This window comes from Mus pahari, chromosome 16 (genome assembly GCF_900095145.1).
Source record: "Mus pahari chromosome 16, PAHARI_EIJ_v1.1, whole genome shotgun sequence".
NCBI lineage: Eukaryota > Metazoa > Chordata > Mammalia > Rodentia > Muridae > Mus > Mus pahari.
The window spans coordinates 41009101-41037085 of NC_034605.1; the positions used below are offsets into that span (position 1 = coordinate 41009101).

A 27985-nucleotide genomic window follows, 5' to 3' on the forward strand; every position below is an offset into this window, starting at 1 on the left:
GTTCCCCCATTCTTGGCTGCCGGGGCTCCTCCCCTCCTACACACTAGCTGTAAGAGATGCTGGGTTTCCTGGGAACACTCCACCCGGAGACAAAACACAACAGCTGTTATTCATCAGCCAGAAAGCCTTAGTGACACAGCCATTTCCAGTGGCGGCTTCATAGAGGACCCACATGAGGGGTCCAGTCAAGCGGTTGGTGCTGTCCTAAATTTCCTAAGCAGCAAGCTGGTGCAGAGAAGACATCCAGGCCGCAGGGGCCGCTGGTCTAGGCAACTTCCGGAAGCAGCTGAAGCAGGCACATCTCGCCCCTGAGACCACGGGATGGCTGAGCTGCAGGGTCTTCTCAGTGTGCCTCTCTCTTTCTGCGCCTGAAAGAGCAAAGGGGGATGACCTGAGACACCGCTAGTCGTGTCCGCAGCCACTTCCCCGGGGTCTGAAGCTGGTTACAGGGCGATGGGGCCTCGGGCCATCTTATTATAAAGGCGCCTTTATGCTGTGATGTAGCCCAACACTTCCCCCATCAAAGAGCCAGGGATTCTCCCCAGCCATGCTCTTCCTCCTATGAAGAGTCAGATAAAAGGCTAAGCAGGGAGTTCAAAGTTATTAAAACTGGCCCCAGAATCTGAGTCCTTCCTGGAAAGAAGGTCTAACAAGCAGGCCTCTTCACTGAGATTTCATCAGAGCTTCCTGCTTCAAGAGGGACACGGTGTGAAAAACAGAATGTTTCGTCACCGTACTGAGTGAGGAGTAAAGCAGACAGACCACGGAGCACTCATCCCGAGAGGGAAGGAGCGTCGCTCCACAAACCAACCCAGCGCCCGCCCTCATTCCAGAGTTCTTCCGCACGTTTTGAGCACCCGCTGTTTGCACGTTTTGAGCGCCTGATGTTTGCCAGACTCCAGACGGGGAGCTGTCGTTGTTGCTGTTCAAGGAAACAAGGCATGGACATGACCTCCACCGTCAATGGCAGCGTACACACCTTGAGAACTCCGTGTGAATGAACCTGTGCCTGGGATACGGTCATTATGAGGGAGAGAGTCCAAGACAGCTCGCTCACAAAGTGATGAGAGGGGCTGGAGAGATGGCTCAGTGCACAAAAGGTTTGCCACGCAAGTGTGAGGACCAGGATTTGCATCCCCAGAACCCACGTAATGCTGGGTGGACTCAGAAGGGGTGAGAATGGCAATCAGGAGGGTGGGTCAAGTCTGACAGTGCCATGGCCGGAACCCACCATCACCGCTGGAGACCACTGGCCTCTGGCACATACTTTCTAAGCATGCAGGAACCCGGTGCAACCATGCACGTTTGTGAGTGTCCAGCAGCAGGCAGTGTGGCTGGCTGCATGCACGAGAGCAAGGCCTGAAGATAGCATGCCTGGAGATAGATGGAGTGAGGGAGGACGAGGGGAGCAAGCCTTTTAAATAGGATGTGATATGTATGGAAAAACATGGCAAAGTACTTTCGGTGATGGACACATGATAACTGCTTATACTGGGAGGAAACAAAGTTACTGTGGGTCAGACATTCAGATTAGATTTTTTGGTCATGCTGCATTTTGTTGTTGTTGTTGTATGTAAGTACACTGTAGTTGCCTTCAGACACTCCAGAAGAGGGAGTCAGATCTCATTACAAATGAATGTGGTTGCTGGGATTTGAACTCAGGACCTTCGGAAGAGCAGTCAGTGCTCTTAACCGCTGAGCCATCTCTCCAGCCCCATGCTGCATTTTTTTTTTAAAGATTTATTTATTTATTATATGTAAGTACACTGTAGCTGTCTTCAGACACTCCAGAAGAGGGAGTCAGATCTTGTTATGGATGGTTGTAAGCCACCATGTGGTTCCTGGGATTGGAACTCTGGACCTTCGGAAGAGCAGTTGGGTGCTCTTACCCACTGAGCCATCTCTCCAGCCCTTCATTTTTTAAAATGTAAGATAAGAGATTTGTACATCTCCATTTGATTAACTAGTAACTCTAGATGCTATTATCCGTCGTTGACAGGTGAAGAAATAGGTGAGCCAAGTCAGGGGATCAGAGAAAGGTTGCTCAGGCAGTCAGTGCGAGGATGGATTCAGGTAAGGGTTCATTCATCCTGTGTGCTGAGCCATCCTATGGTACTGTCAACCAATGAGTGGAAACGACTGTTCTGTTCATCTCACGCCATCAGGATGTAAAATAAGGCCCCGTAGCAGGCAAAGCAGAGGAGAGGCTGGCTTTCTTTGCTAAGCTTGCTTCTGTTGGGGGAGACAAAACGAGTCTAGAGAATATTCGCTGACTGGCTGGTTGCTCTATGGGGGGCCCATGTGGGAGCACATTTATTACAGCGTTTATCTTCCTACTGACGAACCATCCAAGAGCATTTCACGGATGTCTGGGTAAAGAAGTATTTTCCATTCTGCTGCGATGTGTAACTTGAAGTGGGGGCCATCACCGGAACGCTGCGCCAAGGGTCAACCAGAGTAAATAGGTGTGTTTAGGTGTGAAGTGGGCCCAGGCTTCTCCAGCTTTCAGGCAATACCAAGGGGCTGGGAGGGAGGCTCCGAGAATGGGTGGTTCGGTCACTGCCATACCCACCATGGCCAGCAGAGGGCAGCAAAAACACACCCGGGCAGACTAGCTTCAAGGGAGTTTAGGATAGCTCCTAAAATGCTTTTAAATTATTTAACTTTATTATTACTGTGTGCGCATCACAGTGTGTATATGATCAGAGGACAATGTTGTGAAGTCAGCTTTTCCTTCCACGGTGTGGGTTCCCCGGATCCAGTTCAGGTTGTCAGGCTTGGTGGCAAATGCCTTTACCGGCTGAACTATTTTGCCTGCCCTTCTGTATTTTCTCGTCATTTGAAAGATCCCTGCAGTGGGGGATATCATCTCTTTAAAGTTACGAAGAAATCAAACAAACAAAATTCTCTGCAGGCGAAAGTAAATATCTCCTATAAGAAAATTTTATATGCATATGAAATGTATTAATTTTCCTCATTTTAAAATAAATTTTGCAGTTGGCTCTCTGCTTCTCCTTGGGTTCTGGCTCGTGCAGCACGTACTTTTATACACTGAGCCATTTCACTGGCCCTACTGGGTTTTCTGAGACCGGGACTCACTCTGCAGCCCAGGCAAGCCTCCTGCCTCAGCCTTCTGATTACTAGGATTCTGTGAGCATCCATGACTAGCTGGTACTCAGTTTTAATTATTAGTACATGCGCTGTTGGCTCTCAGTGGCAGTGATTGTTCTGGTCGAAGGGGCTAAACGTCTACAGAGACTTTTCCAGGTCTCTCTCCTTCTAATGCAGTCATAGCTGGCGGGCAGCTTGTGTTGTCTGTCTGTGAGAGGCAAATGATTGGCACCATTCGGTAACGCCTGGCCATTATGCATGTAAGAAAGTATCTGTGGTTACAAGTCAGTCTCGGAACAAGTCTTTCATATTGAAGCTACAGCTGTCATGTTTTCACGCCTTTTACAGATCCACGTCATAGAATCTCACAACTAACATCTACCAGCTATACTGTGCACTTGGCTGTCATCCCTTCTTGCTTGTTTGTCCCTCACAGACGTCAGCTGAGCAGCAGTCTTTGATTCCAGATGCCACCGGCTCTTTGCACAGACTCAAGGTGAGGCGGCTTGAGGTGTAGCCTGTGACCCTTCCAACACCTCCTTGGGTTTTCAGTAGATAGTAACCAGGAGGTAATTTTGTTCTGAAGGGGTCAGAGGAGAGGAGCCTCAATACTGTGTGGAAGGCAGCAAAGTCACATGACTGCTTGGGATACACACACACAAACCCGTGTTCCAATCTCAGTTTTTTGTAGCTTAAGAGTGGAAGTTTTTTTTGCTTTTTTAAAAATCAACTTATCTTCTACTTATTAATTTCCTTATTTGCAAATGTATCACAGTGTGACTGTGTAAAGAACTCCTATCATCAGACACCTACCATTCACGAACTGTTTCAAGACTCAGTCCGGTGACTTGGTTTTGGCTGGGCTAGGTGTACAACGAAGGGCCATGTGTGTTTGAGGCGATTGATCTACCACTGAGCTACATCCCTAGTCTTTCAACAGTTCTGGTCCTAAAGCTCACAATTATTTCATAAGAGTGAAACAACGTAAGGACCAGGGAGTAAGAAGCCGACAAAGTAAGTTGTGTGACGCACGCGGCCAGGGAAGCATCCCGAGGTAAACTGCTAAGGCCCCCGCTGCTGGAGTTGAGTGTGGGGGCTGAAGAGGCTGTGAGAGCAAGGCAGGGATGCTCTAATCTACACCCTGGCGCACCCTGCAGGCCACAGTGCAGCACCACATCCTCGTGAGGGCCAGTGGAAAGGAAATCCTCAGATATCCAGCAGAGCGGAGACAAGGTCCTGACTTGGGTGGGACAGGGACGCACGCAGCACTGAACATGAAGGCTGGACCTCATGCTCTGAGCTCAGAGCAGAGGGGAGAATGGGACGTTCAAAGTTCACAGTGAGGAAGCTGGGCCCTATAAAATACCTGTAGGGCCTTCTGTGAATGGTTATCCGTCCTTCCAACAGGAAGTGCGATAACACACTGTAAACATTCTTTTTTTTTTTTTTTTTTTTTTGCAACAGGAAAGCTTTCAGGATCACACTCATCTTTGGAGGCCCAGATAAATTCAACATTCAGATTTATTGCTTTCATTATAAAATATAAGCACTTTACAAACATTTTGGAAAGGGGGAAAAAAACCCCACTGCCCTTGCTCAAAGACCGCATCCGCATTTTGGTTGTGTGTCAATTTAGATTTAGCATTTAAAGGTTAATCTGAAATTTAACACTGTTCTAAGTGTTTAATTAAAAAAAAAACATAGAAATACTGGTTCTTACAGACCTCGGTTTTTCTAACTCTCCAGGGCATGCTTTAATTTCACAGAAAAGACTGAAAACATTAGTGATAAAATCACATTCTCCAAGTTTGCAGCCTCTAGACACAGAGTGGCCTTTCTGTGAGGCACATAAACAGTATGACTTCGAAAAGCAGAGCTTTGAGAGAGATCTAGGTTCAACGGCCTCAGCTGACGGAATGGTTAACTGGCTGATTCGTGGTGTGTGTGTATGTGTGTATGATTATTGGAAACCCAAACTCTTATTATCAGTGGGAACAGGAGGAGAGGTCTTTGAAGCCTCATATGTCTTTGGTGACCATGATCTGCAAAGTCAGCAGCCCAGCAGCACATGTGAAATGTGTCATGTGTGTGTCAGTACATGTGAAATGTTTGTGTGGTGTGTATGTGTGTGTGTGTGATGTGTATGTGATGTGTGTGAAGTGTGTGTGTGTGTAAATGTGTGTGTGATGTGTGTGTGAAGTGTGTGTTGGGGCGTGGGGATGGAACCCAGGGCCTCACACATCCTGAACAAGCTCTCATGACTGAGCTCCACCCCCAGCTCTCTTTGAATACGGCCTCATTTCATTGCCCAGGCTGGTCTTGAAATCCATCTTGCAGCTCAGGCAGGCCTACTCGTTATGATCCTCCTGCCTCAGCCTCCCAAGGAGCTGGGACTAAAGGCTTACATTATCAAGTTTAGAATGAAATTCTTTTGTTAGTCGCCTTGATTCTACGACATGACTTTGTTATCTGAAATGGCAATATTTTTGTATGTAGAGCATGCTACCTTTTAAAAACAGACTTGTGAGCAAAATGATGATTGAATCTGTAATTCCTTTGTAGACAGGATCTCACTACGCAGACCAGATCTCTCAAGAGATCCGCCTACCTCTACCCCCCAAGTGCTGGGATTAAAGGCGTGCACCACCATACCTGGACTAGTTGTTTTTCTTTTTTTTCTGTTTAGTATTAAGATGTCTTTGTGTGTCTCACCTCTCAGGACCAACCAGTGACATGGCTGTTACTCGAGAAAGTTTGTATACAGCCGAGATGACTTCCCCATCAGCTGTTAACAGTGGGATGCACCTTGAGAACAGGAAGGAGTGTCACCAGACTTCGCACGGTCATCTTGACACTCACGTGGAATACTGCATGAGAATTACTGGTTCATTACCTCCATTTTCACAGGATAGACACAAAAGATACCCAAACACCACCTTCAGACACATCACCGTGAAGACCCTCACACCGTGAAGCTCCCTAATAAATGAGCCTGCCTAAGCCAAATTGCGAGAATCGACGTGTGGGGGAAGTGCTAAGTTAGAATAGCAGCTCCAGCTGAAGGGAATCAAGAAAAGAGAACCAAAATTTAATGTTAATTTAAAGCAGAGCTAGGACCAGCTGTCACTCATTAATAACGGCGGGGATAAAAGGAGTCATGGTGTCAGTAAGTGACACCAGAACTGGATGGAGGGCCTCAGAGGACAGAAACTTGTTATTGGCCCGGGGAAAAAGAAAGACTTAACATGTCACAGGCAGTTAGAATGACCATGAAGGAAATAATTTACATCAGAGATCCAAGGACTGAAGTAAGCAAGTCCAGCATGGCAGAGTGGTGAGAAGAGCCGGAGCTAGCCCCGACCAGCATCACCATCTTTGGCATGGACTTAGGGTTCATGGAAGCCAAGGAACAAAGTGAAGGTGGCCGGCCACACAATCCTAGGAGAGCAGGCTTGGCCAGCCAGGGCGAAATCAAAAGAAAAGTGAATGACCACAGGCCTGGTGAGGGGAACTGAGGCAGCCAGGAGCACAGAGGATACTCTGACAAGAGAGAGGCAGACACAGAGGCAGGAGAATCTGTAGGACTTAAACCAGGCTTTCAAGAAGCAGACCAAGTGCCAGTGATGGAGAGAGGGGAGAGAAAGTGTTCAGCCACAAGGCTCGGCAGCTACGTGGTGTGTCCTGGTGTGGGTCGGGACAAGTGCTCGGTCAGGACTATCTGTGAGACCCTACCTAGGCCAGCAGACCATGAGTAGAGAGCAGCATGGGAGCCACGGGGGTCACTATTCTCTGTGGCTCCCGAGATGCAAGGACTTCTAGGTGAGGTTTCAGTACAAAGCCAGTGTGTGCTCTGGGAGAACATCAGCTAAAGGAGCCAAGAATGTTCTCATGCTGACACTAGTGACCCTTGGCCTCTGTTGTACCTGCAGCCTCAACTTCAAACAAAGTAGCCGTAGCCTGCAGGTCTCATCCCCTGCACCGCAGCTCTTAACCTGGAGGCTGGGAATAGCAAGTAACAGTATGAGTCTATTAGGGAAAAAGCAGATTATGAACAGGACAGGGTGTAAGTGCAGGGCCGCCTTAAAGCAAACACATGCAACCCTAACAAGCTGTTCAGGAGATTCAAGGTGATAGCATCCTGTCCTATGTACAGGGGCTGAATGCTTTAACACCCCACAGGGACAACAGCAAATAGTGTTAGGAACTCGCTCAGAGTGGCTGGAAAGATGGCTGCCCTTGCCGAGAACCCAGGTTCTGTTCTCAACACCCACATGACAACTCACAACTGTCTCCAACTCCAGTGAATCTGATGCCCTTTCTTGCCCTGTAGGGAATACATGCGCAGAAAGGCAGACAGGCAGATGGACAGACGGATGGATGGACACACACACACACACACACAAAGTTAAGAGAAAAACTCACCCATTAGAGTATTTATGAATGTAGCTTGACTCTGGACTCTTAACACTCCGATACAGGAAGGCCCTGAGGGTTCACGTGGTCCTGAAAATTGCCACCAGAACAGCAGGAGCGCCTACTATGTGCATGAGGAGCACGTGCAAACCAAACCCTTACACCTCCATGTTCAAGACGGCCACTGAGCACACAAGAGGGTGTTGCAGAGCCCTGAAGCTATGTGCACAGCCGACGGCTGTCTGTGAAGGAACACGGAGCAAGAGCTTGATAATCCAGCTCTGACACGTTTATTTCTTGGTGCTGAGAACTGAACTCAGTCTTGTACGCTATGGCTAGTGCTCTATATACTCTATATAGACCATTCTTTAGTATTTCTCAACCTTCTGTCTAAAATGCCCTCAGACTTCAAGAACCTCCTTCAACAAATTTAAGCTGTCTGGCAGATTAGTTTGATTTCTGAAAAGCTTCCCTCACGAACAGGACAGATTGTCTTTAGGTGACAACAATGTGATCTGATGCTGAAGGGGTTTTTGTTTTGTTTTGTTTTGACACAGGGTTTCTCTGTGTAGCCCTAGCTGTCTTGGAACTCACTCTGTAGACCAGGTTGGCCTCAAACTCACATAGACTGACCTGCCTCGCCTCCTAAGTGCCGGGATTAATGGCATGCACCACCTCTGCCAGGTGCAGAGAGGAATTCTGAGAGGTAAGTTCACGGTGCTCTGAAGGCCAACAACTTCACTGGAAATGTAGCCGCTTTAAACAAGCTGACAAAGAGCCGCCAGCTGTAAGCTGACAGACTGCAAGACCTGCCCTGCCAGCCTTCACCCTCTGGTTCATCACTAACCCACCAGGCTAGGCACACTGCATGCCCTTCCTACCTTTCCCCTTCTTGTACTGGGGACTGAACCCCTCACCCCTGCTAATCAAACGCTACTGAGCCACACAACCTTAGCACTTCTATTCTCTCAAGAACCATCCTTGCATAGTTAGTGGTCTGTATCCCTTCACATCTACATCCTCGTAGCACCCTGTCGCCCCTCCCTGCACGCCATGGGCAGTTTAACAGTACCACACATTCACAGGAGGAGCCGCCAGTCACGGGTGATTGAGTAAAAGACACACTGCGTGCACCTGACTCCAGAAACACCTAACCACCCAGGGGGGAGGGGGCAATCCGTCGGAGAAGAAGCCAAAGTTGCCTCTAACTGCGACCCTGGAATCTGAACTCTGGCGCTCGGTGGCCCCACCCTCCCCTTTTCTAAGTACACAGCTCTTTTGAAACACCACTTTGATATTGCTGTACTGACTAGAGGTCTGTAGTTAACAGAACCAAACAATTAAAAAAGCAGAATTTCACATTCTCACTCAGCATATGAAGAACCTGACTGTGGATAAACCTTTCGTTAGTGGCCATAGCTTAAGACCTAGGTGCCTTCTAGTTTCCAAGGGTCACAGATCACATTGCACCAGCTTTTCATTCAGCTTCATGGCTAATGAGTTCAATACTAGGAATATTTACTCATCTTACAAGGAATTATTTTAACCATATATTTATGAAGTGCTGTTCTGAAGCAGCCAATATGGGTGCTAGGGACTGACTTGGGTCCTCTCCAAGAGCACTAAACGCTCTTAACCACTGAGCCCTCTCTCCGGCCCCACTTAAGTATGTATGAACCACGCCAGTCACCTGGCAAAAATGACAAGTGAAAATGAACCTGCATTTTCTTATGAGGGTGTCAACCTTAGAATACTGACCTCACCTTTGAGGCAGGGCTGGCCAGCTGTCCCAGGGAGGCTTCTGTCCCCTCCACATCCCCAGAACATGGTACACCTGGCATTAGCACATGGGTTCTGGAGACCAGCCCCAAATCCTCATGCCTGCAAGGACATTGTCAACTGAGCTACGTTCCCAGTCCTTGTCTTTTTTTTTTTTAACGTCATGTCCAACTTTGATATGAAAGTTTCTACTTCATCTTATATTTTTGTCATGCTTAGTTGTTATCTTTTAAGGATTTATTTATGAGTACACTGTAGCTGTCTTCAGACACACCAGAAGAGGGCATCAGATTCTATTATAGATGGTTGTGAGCCACCATGTGGGTGCTGGGAACTGAACTCAGGACTTCTGCAAGAGCAGTTGGTGCTCTTACCCACTGAGCCATCTCACCAGCCCTTGTCTTTTTTCTTGAACTCACTATATTCCAGGGTCTCACTATGTCATTCTGGCTGGCCTAGAACACACTCAGTAGAGCAGGCTGACCTCACACTAAGGCCCACCTGCCTTGCCCTGTTGCTTCTTTAGGTAGTGACAGGTTTCAACCTAAGTGTGAGCTGCAGAGTGTGAAGACACAGGACTCAGGTCTCACAATGGGGCAGAGGGAGATATGCTAATGGGAGGACAAACTGTCCAGGCCACCTACAGAAGTCTATATAGGGGAAAGCACAACCAAGCACGAATTACCTGTGCCTTCAACACCAGAGAGCTATCCTCTGGGCTTTCCAGATGCACTGGATTTTCTTTGTGATGTCTTACTGTGCCTAAAGAAAACCCAAACTGAATAGAAACTAGATCATAAGTCTTGTAGCCCCAGACCTGAACCAACCCCAACCTGCCTATATAATACACTCCACCTCTACCATGAATATGGGTATTTCAGCTAAAACAAAAAATCCAAACAATCCAAACATACTGGTTTTTGTTTTTGAAACGGGAATTTATGATGTTGTCAGGTTGATCTGTCTCATGTTCCTTCTACCTCAACTTTCCCAGTGCTGGGATTACAGGCGTGAACCACCACATGTTTATAAAGAACATGGCTGTTTTAATAGGGAGACATAAAACATATATTATTTAACGAAGATTAAATGGGGTATTGTGGTTAACTAAATAAAAATTAAATCTTCTATTCAAGAAATTCTGCACACACACACAGCTAAGTACAGAGATGCACGATGCATTTCTCACAGTGCCCATGAGCTTGGTGGCAAGCATGTTCAATGTGTGTATAGTACAAGCACATCTGTATATTCAATACCAATACCATCTCTACTTTATAGCTGCTGAATATTAGAAAATAAAGATTTGTAAGCTGCCAAAATGCTTGGTTTTATAAAATTTCGGAAATGATGTATGCATGAAAGGAAAACACACTAAGGTTTTTTTGTTTTGTTTTGTTTTGTTTTTTAAAGCTACCTCTGAAGCCACATTTAACAGACAGGCTCCAAGTCACTTCAATTCAGTGGCTCTTTTCCATGTACAGAGTGAGAACAACGCACCTGCCCCAGGGAGCTGTTGTAAGGGCTCATAAATAGGAGGGCCCCGCAGAACACAGGTCAGGACTCCCGTTTAATAAGCCAGCTTCCCTTCCCACTTTCTCACAAAGGCGACTGCAGGGTCCTTAGCCTCAGGGTGTGCTCCCACACAATTCTAAAATCCAGGAAGACTCCTAGCACTTCAGAGATAATCACAGTCTGGGTTTTGTGTAAAGGAAAAGGGACAGAGCCAAGCACAACCAAGAACAATTAATGCCCTGAACCAACTATTGCTTAGCTATTTGCACCTGCTGAGTCCTGTGGACCCCAGCAAGTACTTTGCAGAGGTATCATTACAAGCACACTGCTAACAAGAAATGTGAGCATCAGCTGCTCCTATCTGAAAGAGTAAGGAAGGAGTTGCTTAAGAAACACAGGCCAAGTTTACCGACTAGTTATATGGCTGTAGATGCTACCCAACACCATGTAAGGAAAGCACCTCAACTCTATCTAGAAACGGCCTTAATTTAAGCTAACAATTTTGGAGCTCAAAGAAAAACCAAGGATCTAGTCTATCAAAGTCTTGATGAGGGCATATACATTGTTCTGAGTTAAACTGTAATGATTTCACACCATACTGAAGGAATTCAAGACCATGCTGAGCAAGGCTGTAAGGCCCCAAATAAACACAAAGTCGTGGGTCAAATGCACCCCCAAGCGCTCTGTCCTTTCTACCAAGACTGCAGGAAGGGCGTAAGCACACCTCCACCTCCACTCAGCATGACTGCTTCCGTGTTCTAGTGCTCACCTCTCTAACCATGATGCCAGGCTGATGCCTACCAAGTTCTACTTTCTGACGTCACCACTACTTCTCACATCTACCTGATTCTTTCCCCTTAGTCTTTTATACTGAGCCTCACTTCTCCTTTCCAAACTTTGCAGGCAAAGTTTAGTGGACAGTTATCAGTCCCAAAACTCCCTCACTATGTACAGCACGTGATCCAAATGATGAAGCTATACAATGAGGGTGAGGTCCGTGCTTTAGGGTACAGTCTTCTCCAATGTCTAGGTGACAAGAGTTTGATACACATGATCCTTAAATTCACTTGACAGATTCTAAAACCAACTTGTTCAAAAGATAAATTCTGAAAACAATATTCATGATGTAAATGACTATATTGAAACAAAGAAAAGCTTCATCCAAGTATTTACATTTTTAAAAAAAGACATTTAAAAGTAGACTACTTATTAAGTGTGCTTGAACAAACCATGTGTGGAATTGAATTCCATTCATTATGGAGTTAGTTTCTGCTAAAGACTTACTGATGCTATGGTAGATGCCTGGCATCTGAAGACTCAAGTTTCAACTGTTCCCAGCCTACACTAAAAAGTAATACATTCTACACTCCTGAGGCTCTAACTTGGACCTCAGAAACAAAAGAGCTGGAATATAAGGCAATTACTCAGGGATGACGATGTGGTAGCTTTTAAGTGAAGTTCCTGCAACTCCCCATGTTTTATCGGGTATTTAAACACTATGGGCCATTTAAAGGTTTTTTTTTTTTTTTTTGAGACAGGGTTTCTCTGTATAGCCCTGGCTGTCCTAGAACTCACTTTGCAGACCAGGCTGGCCTCGAACTCAGAAATCCTCCTGCCTCTGCCTCCCGAGTGCTGGGATTAAAGGCGTGCACCACCACGCCCGGCTCATTTAAAGGTTTTAATTACTTATACCTTACTGTAGTATGTTACAGTAGCTTACCAAATTTAGATATTCAGAGAAGGTTTTGGAAAATGGTTTTTGAGAATGAGAAGGGTCCCCTCTATTACATCAAGTAAAAAATCATACAGTTCCGCAGGCCTCAAAATAAACAGATTATACAGCTCAATTAAAAACCACACACATTATATTACATACAAAGTTTACAGTCCAGAAATGCAAATACAGGCAATTTGACATTTCACCCCCTTTTGCAAAGTGATTAACAATTACAGAAGACCTTCAATCAATATTGGCTTTGGCTTACATGTTAAACAGCTTACAAGCTTTGTTTCTCTGTGTGTTTTAGTTTGTTGATTTCCTTTAAGTGTGTGTGGAAGGAATTGGACCACAAGAAAACAAGAATGAAAAAGGTCAGGAATAGAAGAGCTACTGAGACGGCCACTTCCTTATACACTCAGGGAGAATATGGCTTCAAAGGCAGAGGGAAGGAAGCCTCTTACCCAGGCACATTCGACATTACTTTAACTTCTAGTAAGTATGACAACAATGCCAAACTTAATTCACTGGGTCAGGCAGGAATAACTAAAGTCATTTTATCAAACCCAACTTAATTCTGGTCTTGAAATCCTAAGTTCTTGGAGTTTGGGAATTTTTCATATTAATAAAGGCAGAAAAGTAGATCAGCATTCAAAACTCCCCAAAGATAGGGTCAAAGGATAAACCTTGTGACTACTTTAAAGCTTTCCAATTAAGATTTCTGGAGATCAGGATTAATTAAAATGTATTCCTGCTCCTAAAATGTGATCCCTTGGTAATTTTTAAAAATTCTTTCTACTAAGAACAAAACGTCTGCTTAAAGCCAACAACAAACAAGCAAAGAAAAAGAGGCCACCCCAGAGGCTCCAGGTCACCCCAGAGGCTCCAAGGCCACAATGAACAATACAACAGCCCAGTTTGCACAGACATACTATTCTTTGTTAAAAACTCAAACCAAGCAAAAACAGGCATAGAATAAGATTTATACACTGGTGTCAGTAGAATTGTCAGGTTTCACGATTTGTTGCTAGCGATTCCAAAATTCTTTTTGACTCCATTGGTAAGTTCCTGAAGGGTGCACACAGCAGACAGCAGAAACTACCCAGCATGCCTCTGATGCTCACAGCAGCCACCCCTGCTGTGCAGTTAGATACAAGCTGTGACAGACAGCAAGCAGAAGGCCGGCTTGTGCCCTCAGTTTGGATTTGATCAATTCCAAGAAATAAACAAATTATTTCCTCTAAACAATTCATCTAAAACCACACTGGGAAAAAATATTAATTGAACTTGGGGTCAAAACTGGAAACTAGCACAAGGGAAGCGGTGAGAGCGTTTTGCTGAGTATGCTAAAGGCGTGTTTCAGGTAGTTTAACATTGATTCTGGTAAGACAGCTGCTCACAGACATCCACACCCACACAGTTTAATGGTTTTAAAAAAAAAACCCAGATTTGTTACTTTAGAAAACCAATGCAGTGCGTTTTCAGCAATCATATGGCCACAGACTCCGACTGCTCAGTCCACACATAAGCAGCAGTTGGCGTCTATGGTGGCATGGCTTCTCTGCACTCATTCCCAGGAGGCCGAGAACATGAGGGCAGGGCATGCACAGACTGGACTGCGGCACAAACAACATTTACTCATCAGATCCCACCGATCGCTTCTGCGCCCGCTTCCGGGGCAGCCTTCTTGGAGATGCTTTATCTGAAAAAAAAAAAAAAAAGGAGCAAATTAAAGCTAACTAACACAAGAGAGGGTTACCTCTCGGGCAGCTCTAAACTCGACACCCCACCCTCTCACACACCCACACCCCAGAGCAAATGCCTCTTACCTAGCTCTTGGTTTTTAAAAGAACTTTAAAAATATCCTTCTAGGGTAATACCAATTAAAATAACATTTTCATATCTAACATAGGAAATGATTGGACAATGGTTGCTGTATTGCTGCAGACACCATACATTCAATAACATGCTTACAAGTTCTCAAGTAAGCATTCTGAAATGCTTTAAAAGACCCAGGCATAGAGGTCTGCATCCCAGCACTTGGGAGATGGCAGCAGGAGGATTAGGAGTTCAAACCTAGCAAGGACTTCTGCAAGGCTCTTCTTCAAAAACAAATACAACATTTAAAAGATATGACACATCTGGAGCGTAATTATGTTCAGCACAAACATAAAATTTAGTGTTTGTGGGTGCATTAAGTTTTGGCAACTACACAAACTTAACTGGGAGAAGCAAACCAAGGCCATACACTGCACCTCAGTGCTAACGCCACTCCACACACAGCTTTTCTTTACAAGCTAACAGAAATGTATGTGGTGCTGAGTTTCTTCTATCTTACAGAGATAATCTCTATGTCTCTTTTAGAAACAGGACTGAGATGGGCATGGTGGTACATGCTTGTACTCTTAGCCCTGTGGAAGCAGAGTCCGAGGGCAGCCTGGGCTGTAGCTAGCAAAACTGTCCCAGAAGAAAGGAACAAGTGAAGATCTGACACACCCTCTCGTTACGTTCTAAGTATACTCTACACACTATGTACAATAGCTCACTGCCAAGTAAGCTATTATTTTTCAAAAATAAAAATAATACAGAAAACATATACAGCCTGGTGTGTGCTAACTGCTGAGGCAGTAGAATCATCTGAACCCACATACAAGGCCAGGCTCAGCACCATATAAGGTCCTGTCATCTCATCACCAGCAAATTATTTCTGCATATTAAAAAAGTAAAAACTGGAAAAAGATACTTCCACCAAGGTGTGAGGTTTATTTATAAGCATTTTATGAAATAAAAATGAATATGCCAAAAGAAAATGAATATGCCTAACATTCTTTTCCTAAAAAATTAATTCATCAGTATGTATTTTATAGTAAATGTTTATCAACAATACTTAAAGACTAAGGATGCTCTTATGTCTGCATACATGTCTCCAGTTGAACAATTTCCAAAAAAAATTTTTTAAATAAGTAACAAGCTAAATATATAACCTCTGAAGATTCAGGAAGTAGTAGAGAAGATGTGACTACTAAGCCCCAGTAATCCAACCACCTGTAGCAGGGTAAACATGAAGGGTCCCCTTCTGAAGACTTCTGATGCCTGGTTCAATTCCACTCAAAAGAGCCAATTCAGCTAACCTCACAACAGCGGCTCAGGTTACAGCAGGCAGGTGAGAGCAGTCTTTAAGACTCTACAGACATTTGTTTTGGGGAGAAATAGTTTCAAATACCATAACAGTAGAAAAAAGCATGGTGTTTAGACAAAAAAGTAATCACATATGTGTATCATGACTTTCTCAGCTATCAAAGATGAGCATTTACCATTACTGCCTACCAAGGGTGGGAGGAGTCAAACAACCCAAGGAAGAAACTTCACCTCAAACTACTGAAAGTCGAATGAAAAACCCCTTACATCATACACCAGAAAACAGACAGACATCTCCGCCACTCATTTACAACATGCTAAGCAAAACCAAGCCATCTCACCACAGGAAAACTGCAACAGTGTGATTCTCCTGGGGTTTAGTGTGATCAAAGGCAACATGTTATCAGACACTCAGATCCATCTTTCTCCCCTGCCTCAGACAACATCACAGGCTATCCCTCACCTAGGAGTTCATGGAAGCTAACTTCAGCTCACTTTTGTTTGGTTTTAGAATCTTATTATAGAGCCCAGGAGGGCCCCCAAAATGTGATCCCTCTGTCTCAGCCTTTTTAGTCCTGAAATTAGGGCATTTACCATCACACCTGACCTGAACTCTTTGTTAAATTATTGTCACACAAGTGTGTGATCCTGTGTGCACATGAAGGGTGTGTGTTTAGATTTATGTAGAGGACAGAAGACAATTTTTGGTGTTGTTCCTCAGGAGCCATCCATCTGGTTTTTAGAGAGACTCTCACTGGCTCATCAGTAGGCTGGGCTGACCAGCAAACCCCAGCCAGAGGCTTGGTTCTGCCTCCAGTACTGAGGGTAAAACGTATCCCACTGCCCTTGGCTTATTCTGCTGGGGCTCTGGGATCACAGCAGTAGTCTTCATGACTGTGCAACACACTTCACCAACTGAACTACCCTCCCACCCATTTAACGGCATTTACGTGACAAGCTTTCTTTGGATTTGTGGCTCTGTATACATTTAAAACATTATTAAGGGATGACTCTAATTCTTTTCTATTAAGAAAAAAAAAAAATCAGCAGAACTGTGAATCTATATGGTAAAAAAATACTTAAGGAAAGTAGACCCATTCCACCTTAAAATGTAAAATGCTTATAAGAAAAATCTCATTAGTCAAAGCTCAAAATGCCTCCACGTATCCTACACTGTGCTGAGGGAAAATGTTCTGAACACACATGAGCTATAGGCAAGAAAAGTGAGGCCTTAGATACTGTAGAAATAAATATGTACAGAAAATCGTTTTATATGTTAAGGACAGAATTTTATATTCTTGTACAATTTAAGTCCTCTACAATGATGCTAACCTGAGTGTTTTTTCTCTCTTAATGTGTATGAAAGAGTGTTCTGCCTGCATGGATGTCTGTGCACCACAGTGTCTGTGGAGGCCAGAAAAGGAGTTGGATCCTCTAGAACTGGAGTTCCAAATAGCTGTGAGCTGCCATGTGGGCACTTGGGAATGGACCCTGCTCCTCTGGAAGAGCAGCCAGCGCTCTTAAGCACTGAGCAAGCTTTCCAGACCCCCAAGTGCTTTCTATATTCCTTCATAAAAACTAGTATATTTAATAAACTGTTCATTAACAAAAAAGCACAATATATTAAGTAATATTTTAGATTCATTCTTTCAAAAGTAGTTTGTAGCAGTTTTCCCACAAAAGTGCAGTTCTATTCATTAAACTTGCTGTATTCATGCACTATGCAAGACCCCCCAAACTGTAGCAAAGCCTGAAGAAGTTAATCACCTCACCTCTTCTACTCTGCACTGAGGCGACAGGAAGGGAAAGAAACAGGAAATAAATTAGAAAGAAGTCAGACATTTACAAATAACCTGCATGTTTAAGAAAATACTTCCAAACTAAACCATAAACAGAACATATCATTAAGTTTGTCACTAATTATTATGCTAGAGTCTAACGAGCAATGGAAAAGATCAATGTTAAATAGTACTGACCAAACATTTTGGGTGGAATTGAAACTAATTTCCATTTTAAGAAAAAATGTTCACCAAGTCTGTAAGGCTACTTACTGATCTGATTCAATGTTTCCTGAGGAATCCAACTCATGTCAACATCATTTTGACTCGAGGTACCCATTTCTACTTTCTGTATGGGTCTCTTGCGCTACAAGAACATAAAAGACGGATTTTTAATAAGACATGTCACAGCACTGTTTATTCTAAAAAGTTTTATTTGTTTTGAAGCAGTTTCTCTTTGTGGCTCTGGTGTTCTGGAACTCTGTAGACCAGGTTGTCCTCAAACTCAGAGACACACCTGACTCTGCCTCCCGAGTACTAGGACTAAAGTTGTGTTCCACCACTGTCTGTCTGTGTATTCTAATTTTAAAAACGTATGTGTAATTTGCATATCTTAGCAGATAAATTTCATCCTTTTCTCATTTTAAAACACCCTAATACACATTTTATCTGCCAGGAGGATGAAATCATGCTTAAGGATACAGTCAGTCTTGGGCTAGCAAGATGGCTTCTTAGTGAGAAAGGATGCTTGCAACCAAGTCTGACGACCTGGCATTTGATTCTAGGGTCCCAAATGGTAGAAGGAAAGAAAGCAACTCCAAGTTGACCTTTGACCTCTTTACATGTGCCAAAGTACACACATGTGAATGCACATGTACACATGCCATAAGAGAAAAGTGCTTTCAAAGAATACATCTTCTTGATCATTTGCAGTCTATATAGATCCTTACCCTTGCTACAGAACTCAATTTGTTATTGCACTGATTTTCTTTCCAAAGAATAAATTTACAGTCAATGAAATTAAGGTTAATTACTGAAATGCTTTAAGCAGGCAATCTTGTACTGTTTGCAAAATACAATTAAAAAACAGGTAGAAACACAAAACACATAAAGTCCTATGTAGGATAACAACACTGAATTCATCTAAAAGTGTGAAATCTTCAAGGCATAGTGTGTACATGCAATCCCATTACACTGCAGGGAGATGCAGGAGGAATTCAAAGCCTGCCTTTGCAACACAGTAAGTTCAAGGCCAGGTTAGGCTACATGAAATTCTGTCTCAAAAACAAACAACAACAAATAAAAAAAAAAAACAAAACAAAACAAAAAAAAAAACAAGAGAGTGGGAGAGACTTTCTTTGCAGCCCATCTCCTGAAATACTGCAAATAAAACCCATTTAACTCCATTTTCTTTAGCACTGCTATGCAATTTAAAAACCAAAATCTGTGCAGGAAGCTGTGCATGGTGGTACACACCTTTAATCCCAGCACTCAGGAGGCAGAAGCAGGTGCATCTTTCTAAGTTGAGTCCAGCCTGGTGTACACGGTAAGCTCTAGGCCAGCCAGTCTACACAGAAAGACTGACTCAGAGTTCTGTGGGGAAGGTTGGTGTAAGTTTGTAATCCCAGCACCTGGGAGGATACAGCAGGACCATGAGAGGCCAGACTGAGCTACACTGGACGGCCAGCCTTAAAGACTACACAGGAAAATCCTACCTCAAAAACCAAGGGCTATAGTTATAGCTCAGTGTGAAGTGTTTGCCTATCAGTAGACACTCTGATATCTAACTAACCAGTTTTACATAGCCCAGAAAGTCTGAAAACATAAAAAAAGAACCCCCACTAAGAATTCTAAGCCAAATAAGTTGGTTGATTACAGATAATACAACCCATCCATGAGAAAGATGTATTAAGTAGAACAACAAAATCTTTCTGAACTCAAGGAACATTATTTCATTAAATGTAAAGATCACTTTAGAGAGAGCAATCAGTACACTAACTGGGTGTGTACATACATCTCAAGAAATTCAAGTCACATATGGAAAATGTTGTCTGGGTACTGTTTTAAAAAGGACCAACAACGTCCCAAGTCCACAGCCCTACAGTAAGGGGAGAAGCCTAGACAACTCCAGTGCAGTTAGTACTCTAACTCTGAATGTGTTTTTCAGGGTTGCTCATTCATAATTACCTTTCTAGATTCAAGGAGCTGATGAAGGCCAACAACAACTAGAAGCCCAAGACCAGCAAGGAACATATACATAAAAATTCTGGAACAGAAAAAAGAAAAAATAGTTGATGTTAATTCATAAATACCATATCTAACTAAAAACAAAATCCTACCTAATACATGCTTCAATAGCTTTTCAAATATGTAAGAAAAAGAAATCCACCATGTTAAATAATTCCAGGCAACACACTTTACAAATTCCCTTTTATTAAGAACACTCTGTCAATAAAAAAATTCTACCATCTGTGTTTTACTTCAAACTCACAGTTTAAGACCTTTTCAGTAGTTTTTCCTCACATTTATGCCATTTTTTCATAATTGGGTTTATAAATCCCTTCAAGTGAGTCACACTTACATTCACAGATAATTCTTCACTCAGAACAAAACATTTTTAAGAAAAAAACTTTCTACTTCCATAATTACCTCAGGCATGAAGTTAGACAAGCTAAGGCTCAACTTAAAGACTGGGGCATAAAAGAATTTGGGAAAAGAAAACCATCAACCACCGTCTTTGCAGAGGCCATGCTTCAGGTTCCACTCTCCCCTGACTTGTATTAATACAGGGTATGGACTCGCACTTCCTCAGTCTGCAGGGCCACCACACTCTGACCACTTAAAGTGCCTGCAGTCCGAGCACAGCGCCTTCCAGAGCTACAGGTGCATTTTTACTCACGTCTCTCCGTCTAACCCATCCTCTCTCTCAATAACCGTGACCGTCTGATTGAAGACAGCATCCTGGAATACATTGCCCTGTTTAAGAAACAGATGTCAAAATTCACATGTGAGATGTGCTCAAAGAATAAAACTTACAAGTGTTCTCAGCACTGTTATCCTAACAGACTCGCCTTTCCTGCCATTGGCTGGAAGAGACAACAAAGCCATAATTGTACTATTCAATGCCAGGTCTAATTCTCCAACAGAATAGAAACACCTAGAAGCTTTCCAAAGCCTCCCTCTACTTTCTGCAAGGAGCAAGGATAGCAGAGGAGGTCACAGCGCACTGGCAGACAGCAGCAGAGTCCAGAGCTCTCTCCTCAGCAGCTCAGCCCCCACCTGCAAACGGCAAACATGTACAGCACAGCTGCAGGGGCAGAGCAGAGGCATACATCAGGTCCATGCTCTAATAGGAAGCGGACTGGAAACCAATTCCACTTTAAGGAACAAGCCAGTGGCTTCCAGGACCAGAGTATTTTTTTTCCATTATCATCTTAAAATAATTTTGACAGGTTACAGCTCTTTCAGAGGTCCTGAGTTCAATTTCCAGTAATTACATGGGATCCAATGTCCTCATCTGCTGTGTCTGAAGACAGTGATAGTGTACTTATATAAATTAAATAAATAAATCTTCAAAAAATATTCATTCATTCATTCATTTATTATATGTAAGTACACTGTAGCTGTCTTCAGACACTCCAGAAGAGGGAGTCAGATCTCGTTACAGATGGTTGTGAGCCACCATGTGGTTGCTGGGATTTGAACTCAGGACCTTTGGAAGAGCAGTCAGGTCCTCTTACCCACTGAGCCATCTCACCGGTCCTAAAATAAAATATTTTTGATGATTTAACCAAACTTCAGTTTTCCAACATAAGAAACCATTGGGATACACACAGCTGCTCTTCCACAGTTTTGTACTACAAAACTAAAACCAAATCAGACTGAGTAGGAGCAGACACTGCTACTGAACACTTCCCACACAGTGACCCAGCACACAGCTCAGGCATGCCCCTCACCACTATGCTAGTGCTTATTTTGGGTCATCTCTCTCACCGTCTCATAAATGTAGATAGAGACAGACAGGCAACTCCTTTTGTATTCCTGTTGCCTATTACAGTTTGAGTCAAAAATAAGCACTTAAACAGACAGGACAATCTCTAACAAAACAAAATACCAACTCAAAAGGTCTTACGTTCAAATCTTTGTAGTTCAGATTGATGACCAGACCAAAGGGCCGACCCCCCATAGGCTCTGCAGGAATGAAGGAATACTCAAAAGTCGCCTGTCGCTGGGGTGGCACTACAGTGTTCAGAGGAAGCGCTGTGAAATTCTGGATGTAGAACTGGTAGTCCTGAGGATAACGGAACGAGGCATCTAGCGATTCAACAATAAAATCTTCTGTCCCCTTGTTTGTAAAGCCAACCAGGAACTTCACGATGTTGTTTGCTGGAAAATCTAAAACACAGAGTAGGAGGGGTGGGGTTAGGATCAAAGTGGAACGCAGACATGGACACGGGTGCAAAACCTCCTTAGCATAACACTAACTGCATACCAGCTCCGAGAACCCAGGGCTCGAGAACCCGGGGCTGTAGTCTAAATGCAGTCTTTCCTATCTGTTCTCTGGACAATTTAGGACATAAACTGGTATTACAATTTCAGCCAAATAACATCCAGATTAAGAAGCTAAGAAAATCATGGTAACAAGATTATCACCCAACAGATTTATACAACTCAATATATTACTAGAAAAATAAATGAAGAGGAGCTACAAACTCAAATTTCCTTTTCCAAAGTGTTGAGAACAGAATGGGGCTTTGTACATCCTAGGTATGTGAAGAACTACAGCGTATACCCCCAGCAATCCAATTATTTTCTGTGGGCATAAAATTGGAATACATAGAAAACAGAATGCTTAAGACCAAGAAAACTAATGCTTTCTGATGTTAAGTCTTCTACAACATTGTAGACAGTCTAATGTGCTGATTCACCTAGTATAACACAGGCCATAGAACAGACACATCTGGACTTGAATCCTGTCTCTACAATCTATTTTATGCTCTGGGTAAACTTAGGACAAGGTTCTTAACCTCTCTAAACCCAAAATCAACAATAACTATACCCTCAGGGTTTGCTGGGATTAAATAAATGCTGCAAAGTATTAAGAACAATACTATCCACAAAGCCCTCAATAAATAAATGTACTCAAGCATTTGAGGAGCCCTAACCGGAAGATTGGAATGCTCCAAAGTCTAACCCTTTGTAGGACAGGATGCCGTAAGTGGAAGATACAAGTCTCAAGTGATGAGTCTGCACATGAAATAAACTCCATCCTCCAAATAGCTCATTACTCTAAAACCCAAAACAGAGCAAAACAAACAAATAAAAACCACTTCTGGTCCCAAGTATTTGGAGCAAGAAATATGCAAATGTAAGTTTCTTGTTTCTTTTTCAAATTAATGTAATTCTACAACCAAGGCCTAACTGTAGATATTTAGTATTTTCCTGACATTTAAACATTCAAATATACTCCCAAATTCCAGACAGGCCTGATGATGCATGTCTGTAATCCCAACACTTGGGGGACTGAGGCAGGATGATCTTGAATTCAATGATAACAGAATAAATTCCTTTCGGAAGCTAGCGCATGTGTGTGTGTGTGTCTGTGTATGAACACAGACAGAGCAGAGGAAAACTGGCTTTTTCATGTGATTGCTGGCTCTTTAACAATGTTCCAGGGATTAAGCTCAAGTCCTCAGAACAAAACAAAATGATAACTGACACAGCTTAGAAGACGTTTCAAGAATGGTGGGTTTGGGGCTGGTAAGATGGCTGAGTGGGTAAAAGTGCTGGCATGCAAGTCCGGCAACCTGAGTTTGGTCCCTGGAACCCACAGGGGAAGGGCAGGCCCCTGGCAAGCTGTCAGCATGCTTCCAGGGGCACATATGTACATACAGACACACAACATGGTTTTAAAAGTATCTTTGAGAAGAAGGTTTCATTTCTAGTAAACGAAATAGCATTTATTTTTCCCTTTTAAAGTCAGCATTACTATACACATCAGTATTCACATGTGTAAGATTGGGATTAAAACGAACAATTTTGCATTACCTTCTCCTTTTACAAATAGAATAGTTGTGTCTGCACTCGGCGAAGCTTCTGGTTCACTAGACACATCTTCTTCTTCTTTATCTTCTGCCTAAGGGAAACATTAAAAACAGACTGCTGAGAAAGGGCTGGAAAAGTCACCCTAGATTGGGATGGAATACTGCTTTGCTGGTCTAGTCTGTCAGTCTTTCTTCTCCTTTTGTTAACTGGAGAACATGAACACACTCTCCTCGTATCACAATTTATATAGTGTTGTTTCTGCACTGGAAGTTTAGGAGTCAGAACATCCTGAATGTGATGCATGAGTCTTTCCTTAGGAAAGCCACCGCCTGGACCACCATGTATCTCCACCTCAACCTCCAGCTCTGGGAAGTGTAACCAACGGTACATGAATGTATGCATGAATCTCAGGACAACTCAGGACTCTGCCATAATCTCCCAATCCCCCCACTTCTTCACTGCTGAGTGTAAGTTGCTAATGAGAAACTTGGGAGCAGAGTTACAACCAAAGCTCGAGGCCACTGTTCCAGAGGTAACTTCTGGAAGGATACAAGCTCTACGAGGTCATCTTTCTTCCACAGACTACACATAACTGAGGGTACTTCTGCTTCCTGTTTCAGCTCATCTTGACCATTTATTTTTGTGATAAGAAAAATTCAGACCACCTTCTTAAGTAGACCTAATTCTTCCCTTTTGGATCTCCTTTCTCCACAGTAGGTATATTCCAGTGCCAGAAAGCTCAAGTAATCCAGAAAAAATGATAGAATCCATTATTATCATGTAGGCTCAAACTTCAAAGCCCTAAACATCATCTTTAATCCTAAATTAAATTCCAATATACTCTAAATTATCTTACCCAAAGCACTACTTTGGTCAAATATTTACAACTATGAAACAGGAGTGTATTGATCTAATCAAGGCTGTTCAAGTAATAAGACAGGTTGAAGATGCAGAGCCTCAGAATGTAAGACTTAACACAGATCGCCAGAAAGTACACACATTAAAGGTCTTCTACTCAGAGGAAACACTACATGCCTATATAGCAAATCATTAACAACAACAACAAAAAAATTAATAGCAGAGCAAAGCACCCAATTAAGTGGCTGGCATGTCCATACAAATGAAAAAAAAAACAAAACAAAACAAAACAAAACAAAAACCTACAAAGGACTGATGCAGGAAATAAAATTAGCAAATTAGCAGGAAGCATGTTGCAATGACCCTAATTTGAGCTCCTTTAAAAAAAAAACCCAAAAACCCTTTCTGCCTTCAGGTATATCTCTGGACCATAGGCAAGCAGCATCCACAGAAGCCAGAACAGGGCACCAGATCCCCTGGGACTAGACTTACAGATGTTTGTGAGTAGCTATGTGGGTGCGGGGGATGAGAACCCAGGTCCTCTGGAAGAGTAGTCAGCACCTCACCTGCTGAGCCATCTCTCCAACTCTGAGCCAGTTACTCTTACTGTCATTAGGAGAGCACAAATTTCAGAGCTAGCTTCTAAGCCATCTTCTCTAACCCTTACTTACATAGGGGTATTTTATCTCCTGCTCTTCAACCCCTGCTCCCTAAACACACACACACACACACACACACACACACATTCCTATCCTATCTCTCTTTCATTTGACTAATGATTTGGCAACATCTCAATCTCAGATCAATCAAAAAAATTAATCATGAAGATCATTGCTTTCTTCTCCTGTGTAGATAAAACATACATACATACATNAAAAAAAAAAAAAAAAAAATCTGTTCAATCTAGTACCCAGAACAGTACTTGGCTACACGGTAGAGACGCCCCGTAGGAGTCAATGGCAGGTTACAAACACAGAAAGAAAAGACAGACCTAGGAAGTGAAGCGAGAAGGCTCCAAATGTACTAGCTCAGGGTGTAATGCTAACCTCGCCGTGGACATTCACATTTCCGTGCTCTTCATTTGCTCAGTGTGCCCTGTTTCCCAACTACTCCAGAAGACCCTTGCACTCATGCTCAGTGAGTTGCCCTTAGGCCAACTGCAACCCAGGGAAGACAGCTCCGAGGCTCAGAGCAATACTGCTTTTGTAGGGGACTCATGTCTGAAATGTCACAACTGTTTGCAACTCCAGCTCCCTGTGATCCAATGAACCTGGCCTCCCCAGTATTTGCTCCCACATCCAAGTACCATATAAAACCGTACATATATAATTGAAGAGGTAATTGGCAGACTTGCCTATAACAAGAATATAATTTAGATGGAATCTCTAGCTCAGAATATATCATGTATATTCTAAGTATAGAACTTACCAAATCTGTGGGTTCATCTTCTTCTACTTCAGCCTCATCATCTTCATCTTCAATTATTGAATCTTCCACAATTTCTTCATCTTCTGTAAGATCTTGAGCCAAGGCTAATGACCCTGAAAATAAAATAAAAGATGAGCAGTTAACCTTTATCATTGTCTTTAAACATGAGGTCTGGACAAGAAAATGTTCCACCTATTGTAATATAATCTCCCTGATCAGTTGAGCAATGCCACCGTACAAAATTATTCACATTTTTTACTAGTAGTCTTAAGTACTGCACGATAATTCTATTGGGAATGTTTTTAATATCAAAAGAAACAAAAAACAGGGCAGTCCACATAGCTCAGCGGTTAGGGACACCAAGCCTGGTTAAGGGCACTTGCTGCCAAGCCTGACCACGTGAATTTGATTCTTGGTAAGCACCCTGCAAATTGTCTTCTAGCTTTTGGATATACATTACAAGGCAGACAGACAGACAGACAGACACAGACACACCACACTAAATATAATAAAAAAATTAAAATAAATAGTGGCAGCTTCGTGGTTAGTAGCAAAAAAAATCCAATTATTTTTGCACATGACTTCAAGCATATTTTCAGACATATTTAAAATATCAAAAAATAAACGCAATCATAATGCTAAGTTATAAATCAGAGACTTGTTGACAAAACTTTCTCAACAAATCACACAACATCACTTTCAGGCAAAACTCTACAAAGTCCTTTAAAGTTCAAGCAGTTCTTATTACCACTTCTCGAGAGCGATGATGTGGCAATCCGGCAGAGAGGGAAAATGTGGGAAGAGCCACATGTGCAAAGCCCAAGAGAAAACAGTATCTTTAAGACCATGTATTTTTAAGTCTTTTTACTTTCTCGAGTTAAATAGTTCATTCATAGTTTACAGGTAATTATCAAAAGCCAGTTTTAAAGAAAGAGAGAAAGAAAGAAAAACCCAATGGTCTACGGTTGGAATGTGCATATGCGCCTTGCATGCCTGGCATGATGGAAGCTCTGGGTTTCATCCCCACCACTTCATCCACGGGGTGTGGTGACAAACCCTGAAACCCAGCACCCCAGAGATACGAGCGAGCACAAGGATCGTTAAGTTCAAGGACGTGCTAGCTAGGGCAGGGACTTATAACGCAGCTAGGGCTACATACATGAGCCTCGGTCTCAACATCTGTCTTGTGTCCCCACCACCACCACACTCCCAAGCCAATATCCCTAGCAGTCATAATTCAAAGTCATACTAGTCACTAAACAGAAGCCAAGCACTTCTGTGTGCTTGGCCAAAGAGCTCATAACATGGCTCGTTATTTCTCATGCCCTGGGCCACAGAAACTTAGAAAAGGAAAAGGAATTCTTTCTGGTGACCACTTAAACTATTTGTTTTTATAAACTAGCAAAATTAATGGACATGGTGGGCAAGGAGTTAAAAGATTCTACATTTTTACATTCTGCCAAGTTTTTTTTTTTTTTAGCCCAGGTCAATCGTTGGAAAAAATAATCTTAAAAAGCTCGAAACAACTTTTTCGCAGCATATTTCCAACCAGCAAAAACTGGTTGGAAAAGGGAGGGGAGGGGGAGAGAAATTAGAAAAGAAGAAGGCGGCCATCCGACCATTCTCTTCGGTAGCGGCCGACAAGCAGCAGGAGGAAGGGGATAGCTTTGGACACCGAGCCTCGCGGCCCGCACAGACCGCGATGGGCGAGCGAGGGGGACGGAGCGACCGCGATCCACGGCGCCGAGGAGGAGAAACGACAGTCGGCGAATGAATGGAGGCGCGCCGGCGTGGGGGCTAGCGACACGTCAGCGCAGAGCCTGGGGCCGGGCGGCCCGCGCGGGCGGAGAAGCGAGGTCGGCCCTGGCGTGGGTCCCGCGGAGCGAGGGCTTCGGGCCCGCGCTCGCCGTCGGCGCAGAGCTGCGGGGATCCCGGGGGGAAGGGGGACAGCACGGCCCTCGAGAGCCGGGCCGGGGGGTGGTCCGCCGTGGTCCCCAGCCCAGCCCCGCGTCTCTCACCTCCGGGGCCGCCTCGGAGCAGCACGGCGGCGGGGAAGGCCAGCAGGACCAGCAGCAGCAGGCGGGGGAGGAGTCTCATGGTGCGGCCGGTCAGCGTCCGGTGCGGGTCCGCTAGGGCTCTCGGAGGCTCTGGCGGTAATGGCGTTACTCTTCATCCGGGCCGCGGTGGAGGGGCGGGGCACGCA

General features: G+C 43.7%; 1 protein-coding gene across 4 annotated transcripts; it reads right to left on the reverse strand.

Annotated features, from left to right (window-relative positions):
- Window positions 1–27985, reverse strand: Ssr1 (signal sequence receptor subunit 1). Of its 4 annotated transcripts, XM_029547423.1 has the most exons (10): window positions 27801–27985; window positions 25783–25895; window positions 23500–23587; window positions 21584–21846; window positions 20351–20427; window positions 19639–19717; window positions 17725–17818; window positions 17446–17460; window positions 14174–14237; window positions 1–368 (listed from the first exon to the last, which is right to left on the reverse strand). In XM_029547423.1, the coding sequence occupies exons 1-10, from the start codon at window positions 27877–27879 to the stop codon at window positions 344–346; spliced, it is 897 nt and encodes a 298-aa protein (XP_029403283.1). In that variant the 5' UTR covers window positions 27880–27985; the 3' UTR covers window positions 1–343. The 4 variants fall into 4 exon arrangements, with proteins under 4 accessions (XP_029403283.1, XP_029403284.1, XP_029403286.1 ...); XM_029547424.1 differs by lacking the exon at window positions 17446–17460 and having other exon boundaries at window positions 7–368; XM_029547426.1 differs by lacking the exon at window positions 1–368 and having other exon boundaries at window positions 12485–14237.

Coding starts and splice junctions, on each gene's coding strand:
- Ssr1 (XM_029547423.1), bottom strand. CDS start 27,879: ATGAGACTCCTCCCCCGCCTGCTGCTGCTGGTCCTGCTGGCCTTCCCC. Junction 21,847..23,499: donor TCTATTTGTAAAAGGAGAAG/GTAATGCAAAAT, acceptor TCTGTGTTTTAG/ATTTTCCAGCAAACAACATC. Junction 20,428..21,583: donor TGAACTACAAAGATTTGAAC/GTAAGACCTTTT, acceptor TTTCTTAAACAG/GGCAATGTATTCCAGGATGC.